This window comes from Gopherus evgoodei, chromosome 15 (assembly GCF_007399415.2).
Source record: "Gopherus evgoodei ecotype Sinaloan lineage chromosome 15, rGopEvg1_v1.p, whole genome shotgun sequence".
Classification (NCBI taxonomy): Eukaryota; Metazoa; Chordata; order Testudines; family Testudinidae; genus Gopherus; species Gopherus evgoodei.
In genome coordinates, this window is record NC_044336.1 from 28976078 (window position 1) to 28985177 (window position 9100).

Below are 9100 nucleotides of genomic sequence, written 5' to 3' on the forward strand. Positions count from 1 at the left end.
CCCACACACACTTAGCACTCCCCAGTGAAAAACACTTTATTCCATCTTCCCACAATGATAAATGGGCATTTAAAACATTCAGTTGCAGGCTGGCAGCTAGGGCTGCAACTCACCCAGTGTGGCTACAGAAACCGCTTCCCAGAACAGGTGCACTGGGGAAGCAACAACCTGAGACTATTTACACACCTGGTCTTGCTTTGCTGGTGTGTACACAAGAAGAACAGCTCCGTCCCCCCAATCCCTGCACTGCTGCATCAGTGGCAGGAGCAGGCTGAAGCCTGGCCCTCCCTTGGAGAGCTAGCTGCCAGGTGGTTTTGAGCAGACACCACCAGGCTGTGCTCTGACCAGGCTGGTCTGGCAGAAGCTACTCGGGTGAGCAGAAAAGTGTTGTGCTGGGGAAACAGAACAGGGCTGCTCAGCTTCCCCCTCCTTGCTCAGGCCCCACAGCAAAGTCATTCTAGGAAGCTGTTTCAGCAGCAGTTAAAGAGCTGACCAACCACCTGATCTGGGCCATCTCATTGCAGATGGTACCCAAAGATCAGACCCTCCCCCACTCTTAACAGAATCCCCTTTAGCTTGCTGGGGGAGGGGTAAGGCATAGCCCCAAACTTGCAGGGGAACGCTTAAGCTTCCTATACAAGTCAGTTTACAAAAAGTTTAGTCCTGCACTTTGGCACCAAGCTCACCCAGCAGCAGAAATGGAAGGCAGCACAGGAACCCCGTTACCTAGCACAGAAGCAGAACTGCAGGTGCAGTCACAAGCAACTGCTGGCCCAGGAACTGAACCCTACTGAGCACAGTAGCAGCTGGAGATTAAGATACCCTGATACAAAAGTGAGGTGGCACTTCAGGGAATCTGAGCCAGCAGGGTTAGTAGAGGCACCAGGGGTAGAGCTGAAGTTACACTGATGTAGCCATGGGCAGGATTTGGAGGTGTTTAAAACTTACCATGCTGTCTCTACCACAAGAAAGGAAATAAATTCTTTCCTTTACAACAGCAAGGAATGACTAACTGCCCACACTCCATTGTCACAGCTGGGGAGGGGCTAGGGTGAACCCCCCAGTCAGCAAGTACTTGATTTTCAGGAAGGCAGAGCCTGCAAGCAGCTCTGGAGGCATACAGCCTCCTCCCTGCATTCAGTCCCTGGGCTCTGCCAGGAACCAGGGATCTGCCTCCCTCTACCTTAGCATGCTAACTTCAAAACCCTGGTGCCCCTCACACCCTAAGCAGCCACCAATCCCCCACCCCCAGTCAAGATACAGCCCCTACCCCACAGATGAATTGCACTTGTGCAGTTATCCCTGCTGGCCAGTGGCACAGGGCTCAGTACACCAGTGGGGGCTGGTAGCCCTCTGAGGTCTCTCCAGTCTGGGTGAAGGGCGGCTGCTGGTAGTTGTCATGAGTGACGTTGGGGTAAATTGAGTAGGGGGTCGAAGGGTCAGGGGTGGGATCAGTGTAGCTGTTAGTAAAGTCCTCAACTCCCATTCTGTACCTCTGGAGAGCAAAGGTGATCAGGAACCCCTAGAAAGAGACAGCAGCAGTCAGCAAAGCCAGTCCCCTCAAGAGGCCAACAGCATCTTTTGCTCCTGGGCAGGTCCAGACACTGGGATGCAGTGGCAGCAGGAGGCCACAGTGATGCTGCCCATTCCATGCTGATGTGGCTCAGGCCCCCGATTCTCTCAAAGCCCCCACCCCAAGAGAGGTAAGCCCTGAAGAGCTCTGCTGGCTGGGAACACCCCACTCACCCAGGAGAAGATGGAGAAGAAACTGAAGGCAATGGCAGCTCGGGCTGAGTCAGCCCCCACATGCACGTCGCTCGGCAGTGTCATAGCCCACTGGTTGGTCAAGAAGCAAAAGCCAATGAACCATAGGAAAGTCCAGAGTGCTGTGGGAGGAGAGAGAGCAATCAGTGGGTCCTGCTGCCTTACTGGGGTGTAATCCCATCCCCTGCCCCACAATGACGACTTCATGTCACCCAACTGCGGGCAGGGAGGGCTGGGCCAAACAAAGCCTGTTCAGCAGACATGTTGGCTAAGGGCCTCCTCTCTTAGTGCCAGGGTCACTGACTGACTCCGCTGTCTCCCAGCACTGCTGCGTGATGCCCCTGGGGGGCTTGGTGTAAAGCCCCATAACCCCTATGCTTTGGCAAGCTGGCAGAAAAGGATCGCACAGCTGGGTGCATGTCTGCGAGGCACTTTCTCCCAGCCAGGAGCAGTGCCAACATTCAGCAGTGCATGGTGGGCACAGTGCCAGGAGATCAGAGCATCCCCTTCTGGTCAGGCACAGTACAGGCCACTGAAAAGAAACAATCATCCAAGGAGCTGGACAAGGGCAGCCATTGTCTGATCATTAGAGAAGGCACCAATGCTGGATGTGTTTCTAACTGCTCTGCTTTGCTCTAGGCATTAGTCTGGGGCAGTTTTCTGGCCTGTGTTATACCCGAGATCAGACTAGGGGATCGTAACATTCCCTTCCTAGGGTGAGGGGCTTAGAATTAGCTAACCAGAGCCAGGCCCACCCCCATGGCTGCTGTTACCTGAAAAGCCCAAGTCTGCCATGGTCAAGTATTTACGGTCAGTGGCATTGCTGATCTGGGGGAAGTAGATATCGATCGTGAAGAAGGTGACACAGGCCAGGAAGCCGAGGACGCCGATGCCGATGCCGTAGCGGCAGGCATCCTCATTCCGGTGGAAGACGCAGTGGAGCTGCTCGGTGTCATGGGGGTTGGTGTACCCCTCACTGATGATGCAGGAAAACACGATGAGGGAGAACACCTGAGGAGGCAGCACTGGTGTCAGCTTGAGCAGTGTTCAGGAACCACAGGGCAGACGAGAGGAGGGGGGACCCTGAACCACCAGCTGCACCCCTCCAAAGCAGGAGGGAGTTCCTTCAATGCAGATAGGGGCCCATGTCCATCCACCCACCCTCCTCTGGAGGGAGGGGATGCACAGGCAGCTGACAAGAGCAGCGTGCTGGGCTGGAAGGGGGCCGGGGCGGGGGTTCCAGGCCTCACCTCAGTTTACATGGGAGTGACGGTAGCAGGGGGTTGGGCTGGGAGGTACCTGGGCCCTGCGCCCCTCTGCAGCCAGAACAAATCGTGCGCAGGACCCGCCTCACCACGGGGGGGGGGGGTAGCAGCTGACACGGGGGCGCGCTCCCCCCGGGGGTCTCGGGGGACCCGGGCACAGGGCGGGGGGGCAGAGCACCCAGCAAACCCGCCGGGCGGGCAGCCAGCCCGCTCAGCTGATACCTCGTGACCGGCGTCTGCGGAGCCAGCCGGGCACCGTGCGCCTCCCCCGCGGCCTGGGCCGCGCTCCGGGAGGCCCCGAGGGGCCTGGCCGCCCAGCAGGTGCCGGCCCCAGGTCTCGCCCGCAGCCGGCCCCGGCCCCGGCCCCGCAGCAGCAGGAAGCTCCAAGGCCGCCAGGCCCGCGCCCGGCCTCGCCCCGACAGGGCCCGGGGCACACGGGCGGGGCGGGACCGGCCCCCGGCCCCCGGCCCCGCTCACCGCGCTCAGCAGCCGCACCAAGACCTGCCGCCGCTGCAGGAAGCGCCGCAGGTCGAAGGTGCCGCCGGCCTTGGCCGCTCCGTAGGCGCCGCCGCTCTCCATGCTGCCCGCCCGGCCCCGCTCCGCCCCGCCCGGCTTGAGCCTCCGCGTCCGCCCCGCCCCGAGGGAGGGGCCCGGCCCGGCTCGTTTCCGTGCCGGGCGGGTCCCGGCTCCGCGGCGTGGGCGGCTCAAACGCTCCCGGCCGCCCGACAGGCCCCGCGGGCAGCCCGCGGCGCTTCGTGCTGCCGGTGCAGGCAGCGGCCCGGGCCGGAAACGGGTCCGGCCCGGGGGGGTTCAGCCCCAGGCCGGAGCAGGAGCCGCGGTGGGGGCAGGATGCTCTGTCAGGAGCGTCACTGTTTCTCTCTTTCCAGAGCGGGGGGGTTGATGTTCCCGCGGCCGGCCCAGCCCTGGTTCTTCCCCGTAGACCTCCGCACGCAGCCTCACCGGCACGTAGGTGACCAGGCCAAGAGGGGGAAGAGTCGGCACGGCTCTTGTAAAGGGAAATCGGCCTCCCCAGTCTGTCAGGATTCTTTGAGGGGGTCGGGTCAGCAAATGGGAACAAGGAAGATCCAGTGGATATGGAGTGCTTGGACTTCAGGAGCCTTTAGCAAGGTCCTTCGGTGAAGGCGCTTGAGCAAAGTCAGCTGCCATGGGATAAGAGGGGAGGGCCTCTCAGGGCTCAGTACCTGGGTAAAAGCTAGGAAACAAAGGGTAGGAATAAATGGGCAATTTTCACAGAGGAGGGAGGTGAATAGCGGAATCTCCCAAGGATCCGCATTGGGACCACTGTTGTTAATTTATTCATAAGTAATCTAGAAAATGGGTAAACAGTGAGGTGTCGAAGCTTTGCAATGATACAAAGTTACACAAGCTAGTTAAGTCCAAAGCAGACTGTGAAGAGTCACCAAGGGATTTCACGTTAAATGGGTGACAGGGTAACAACTTGGCAGACTAAATTCAATGTTAATAAAGTAATGAGCATTGGAAAACATAATTCCAACTATGCATACAAAATGATGGGGTCAATATTAGCTGTTACCACTCATGAAAGATCTTGGAGTCATCGTGGGTATTCTCTTGCAAACATCCACTCAATGTGCAGCAGCAGTGAAAAAAGGGTAACAGAATGTTGGGACTCATTAGAAAAGGGATAGCTAATATACCTGAAAACATCATAATCCCACCATGTAAATCCCTACTGCGCTCACCTCTCATGCCATCTCACAGCAGATACCCTGGAATTGGAAAAGGTGTGATGACGGGTGTGCAACAGCTTCCATGTGAGGCAAGAGTAACTGAACTGTCCAGTCCCAGTCTTGAAAAGATGACCAAGGGGACACAATAGAGTCTGTACAATCATGAGTGGTGAGGAGAAAGTGAGCAAGGACCTGTTATTTATCCCTTCACATAACACAAGAACCAGGCATCACCCAATTAATAGGCAGCCGGTTTTATGAATTACTCCATACAATGCAGTCAACCTTGAGAAACTGTTGCCAGAGGATGCTGTGAAGGCCAAAAGTGTAACTGGGTTCAAAAAATAATGAGTTAAATTCCTGGGTGCTAGGTCAGGGGTGGGCAAACTTTTTGGTATGAGGGCCACATCTGAGAATAGAAATTGTATAGGGGGCCATGAATGCTCCATCTAGGGGTGCAGGCACTGGGGTGGGGCTGGGGATGAGGAGTTTGGGGTGTAGGAGGGTGCTCTGCACTGGGATTGAGGGGTTCAGAAGGCAGGATGGGGATCAGGGTTGGGGCAGGGATGTGGGGCAGGAATGTCCTTTCTGGACGACTGAAAATACACCAGTTTCCAGAGCTGAAGGACAACAGACTACATGTCCCCAGAGGGGTCCCCACCCACCAGCCCAGGCAGGGCTAGAGCCTGGTCTGCTGGTCCCTGAGCGACTGCAGCATCCACCCCAGCCCCAGCGAGCAGTGAGCATGGGCTGTCACTGTCATGGGGCTAAGCACCACTCGATGCCCTGCCCACGGAGGCCATGGCTGATGGAGCCTAGCGTGTGCCTTGACTGGCCCAGGCCTGCAATTTGAGGCCTAGAGGAAACACCTGGAGGCTGTCTGTGCAACTAGATTGCCGCTTGCTGCTTCTAACAGACCCAGCTGCACACTCCTGACACATGGCCTTGCTCCCGGCTCCGCTCCCAATGCCCTGCTTCTGTTCCATGAACCCTACTTCAGCGGGCTCCTGGGCTCCAAACTGGTGCGGCTCATCGACCTTGACTGCAACCTGATCCTACAGCAAGGCCCTGCTGCAGATGCTATTTCTGCCCTTGACCTTCTAGACTTAACTTGGTCCATGTCACCTCCAACCCAGGCCCTGACCTCAACCCAACCCTGTAGCCTGGGTCCTTATGGCCCCAAACTGGGCCTGTACCTGAGCATGATGAGAAGTGGGAAGCAGAAGGCATCGGACATGGCGTATTGTAGGCCGAGCTGGGCTGAGGAGGGCAGGTGGGTTGACACAGCCTCTGCCACCACCTGCCAGGCAGCTGTGTAATTGGCAAAGAGGCTGCAGGCCCTGGAGGAAGGGGCCGTCCGTGGTGTCTGAGAATAGAGCTGTAGAGGTGGTGATGGGCAAGGGGTAGGCACTGCCTGCTCCCCACTGATGTCCCCTGAGCAGTGCCTTGCCCAGGAGCTGCCTGGGGCTGCCCTCTCTCACCTTGTGATGACGTAGCCCAAGGAGGCCGACACCATGATCAGGCCCAACAGCAGCATCCGCTGGAAGAGTCAGTGGAACTGGATGCATGAGAGAGTCTCGGGCAGAGTCTGCAATCTCTGATCAGAGTGTACTGTGGGGAGAGAGGGTCACAGGAGCCCTGCACTCCCTGACTACCCCCACGCCCCAGTGCTGGGCCATCCCCCCCCTTTCCCAGGCGCTGGGCTCTGTCCCCTGGCTGTTGCTCACCTTTTTGACGTAGAAGGTGATGAAGATGAAGATTGCATTGAGCAGAGGAAGGAGAGGGCTGTAATAGATCCCTAAGCAGCCACAATGTCCAGGACGTTCCAGGGCACAAGGAACTCATCCCTTCTCACCCAGCGAGCCAGCTGGCCGGAGCGTGCTCTGCAGTCAGCCTGCAGGGCACTTCACCCCTGCAGTCGGGATGCAGTTCACTGGGCACAGAGTCGGCACAGAGGCAGCTGTGGGACTTACACTCCTTCCCTCCATCTGGGCCTGCACAGAGACGCAGCTGTCTCCCCTCAGCAAGCAGCCCTGAGAAGCCAGCTTGGCTGCGGCAGGCCGGCTGCGGCTTAGGTCAAGGCACCTGGGCAGCCTGAGGCCTCTGCTCCGTGCCATGCGAGTGACTCTACCCTCGTTTTAGCTGGGAGCCATCTTCTCCCGGGATGCAGTGCGGCCGCTGGCATTGGGGAATTTGGATGTCAGTGGCAGGGGAATCTAGAAGCAAAGAGGTGAGGGACCCCCACATCCCAGCATCCTGAGAGGAGACTCTCTCAGGGCTGTCCCTGACCCCACTGGGACCCCTGAGCTGAGGATACCACACCGAGTTGAAGCAAGGAGCTGAGACCCAGTGTTACACCTCAAGCCAGACCTGGCAGCACCTCCCAGTCCAGGCAGCAGCTCTGGGGGAAGCAGAGAGGCAGTGAGATCCTGTGGCATCAACCCACCTGCATCCCAGCCCCCAGGCGATGCTGCCGTTTCCCTGTGGACAGCGACTGGCAGCAGCCTGGTGCCCACAGTCAGTAGCAGGGCCAGGAACCGCAGGAAGGTGAAATAGGGCTGGATCCAGGTGCCAAATCTGCCTGGGTGCTGGGGATGCGAGAGGAAGCGCAGCCAGTGCAGAGGGGCTAGGGAGTGCAGGGGGACTGTGCCAAACCCAGTTGCTTCGCCTCCTTAAAGAACAGCACAGCTTGTTCCTATGGGGCTCCCAATCCCCCTGCCCCCTAGCCTCTCACCAAAGAGCTCCCGGCGCCATAGAACAGAATACAGCCCTGCCAGCTGCGCTGGGCCCAGCACCACCTCCCTGGCAGGGCTGGTCTTAGGGTGAGTCCACCGATTCCTGGGAATCAGGCCCTGCAGCGTCCAGAAGAGGGGCACCGCACCCTCCACCGAAGTGCCGCCAGAAACAGCGAGCGGCAACCAATTGAGATGACGCTGAATTACCACCACTATCTTCGGTGGCAGCTCAATCATTGCCAATGTCTTCGGCAGCATTTCAGCGGCAGCTCTTTCGAATCGGGCCCGCTCGTCCTAAAGCTGGCCCTGCTCCCTGGGCACACCTGGCAGCTGCCCAGAGCTCCGTGGACAACTAAGGCAAAATTTCACCTCTGTGCTCGCAGCCCCCTTCCACGAGCCATGTGTCCTTGCAATCGATCTACCCAGCAGCCACTGTGGTGTCACACACCATGCAGGAGATAAGGTCTGGGGCCTGGGGCAGCAGCTTGACAAATCCAGATTTCTGCCTTGTCCAGGAAGGGATTTCTGCAGCCATCCCAGAGGAGACTTGCTCCCTACAACCCTGACTTCCAGCCCCTGACCTCTAGGATGCTAATGGCCACAGGCTCAGCCGTACTTTGGTTCCCTTCCTGGAGCTGGAGCTGGAGCCGGCTGGGACTCAGGAGCAGCGGGCAGATGGGAAGGCTCAGCAGAGATGGGGTCTGTCTTGGGTTTGTGAGCCCTCCAAGAGCTGGGTGCGGTCTTGGGGTTACACTGCAGGATTAGTTCCCCTGCTCACCCCACAGTCTGAGACACACACAGCCCCAAGCACTCTCTGATCGCAAGGGAGATGGGGGTGGGGAACTGCCACCTGCACAGCCCCAGAGGCGTGGGCTGGGCGCTGGAGAAGGCCACCCTACCCTCAACCTCATCCAGAGACTTCCAGACCTAGAAGGTCCCTGCCAGGTTCTGTGCTCCCTCCCAGAACCACTGCTGGGGTTTGTGCTGGCCTCGCCTCCAGGACCCCAGCAGGGCAGGTCTCCCTCCTGGGATGCTCTCAGTTGCCTGCTGGAAGTAGATGGAATTCAGTTCCTGTAGCAAAACCCACTGGGGTTTCACGGGTGCTGATGGGAGATCTGCCCAAGAGGCATTTCTATCCACAGCCATCCCTGCTCTGTCACTACCACGGCCCCGTGCCCGCTGTGTCCCAGCCTGGTGAGGCCCTCGTCCAGCCATGGTTGGAGGTGGGGGGCTCCCCTTGCCCAGGGTTGGACAGGACGATGAGATGCGCAGCTTTAGCCCCATTTGACCAGCAGGAAGCTAAACCCTGCTGCCCAGCCCATGTGATGCTGTTGCAGTCAGGCCTTGACCTCAGAAGTTGCTTCTCCTGTATAGAGCCTGGTCTGTCCTGGCCCCGTCAGGGCCCCTCCGACCCCCGAATCAGCCAGAACTAGCCGGGCTGTTGCCGCACCTGCCCCTTGGGATCCTCTCCTCAGTTGTTTTCGGCCGTGGCTGAGGAGGAGCCGCGAGCTCAAGTCTCAGCCCATCCAGACACATCACTGCGGCCGCTAGGACGGTCGCCCGCTGCTCTCCTTCTAAAAGAGAAAGTGACTCACTGCTCACCCTGCTCACGCCCTGGCACTGA

The 9100-nt window shown here is 58.6% G+C and overlaps 1 protein-coding gene across 2 annotated transcripts; it reads right to left on the reverse strand.

The window, feature by feature from the left end:
- Nucleotides 1–23: 23 nt before the first annotated feature.
- Nucleotides 24–3626, reverse strand: SYNGR2 (synaptogyrin 2). Of its 2 annotated transcripts, none has more exons than XM_030535042.1 (4): nt 3531–3626; nt 2538–2775; nt 1747–1886; nt 24–1522 (listed from the first exon to the last, which is right to left on the reverse strand). In XM_030535042.1, the coding sequence occupies exons 1-4, from the start codon at nt 3606–3608 to the stop codon at nt 1325–1327; spliced, it is 654 nt and encodes a 217-aa protein (XP_030390902.1). In that variant the 5' UTR covers nt 3609–3626; the 3' UTR covers nt 24–1324. The 2 variants fall into 2 exon arrangements, with proteins under 2 accessions (XP_030390902.1, XP_030390901.1); XM_030535041.1 differs by having other exon boundaries at nt 3507–3626.
- Between the last annotated feature and the right edge of the window lie 5474 nt (nt 3627–9100).

What these genes read in the sequence shown, in the direction of transcription:
- SYNGR2 (XM_030535041.1), bottom strand. Translation starts at nt 3,608, where the DNA reads ATGGAGAGCGGCGGCGCCTACGGAGCGGCCAAGGCCGGCGGCACCTTC. An exon ending in GGCAGACTTGGGCTTTTCAG is followed by an intron (nt 1,887 to 2,537) that starts GTAACAGCAGCC and finishes CTCCTCCCACAG; the next exon opens with CACTCTGGACTTTCCTATGG. An exon ending in TCTTCTCCATCTTCTCCTGG is followed by an intron (nt 1,523 to 1,746) that starts GTGAGTGGGGTG and finishes GTCTCTTTCTAG; the next exon opens with GGGTTCCTGATCACCTTTGC.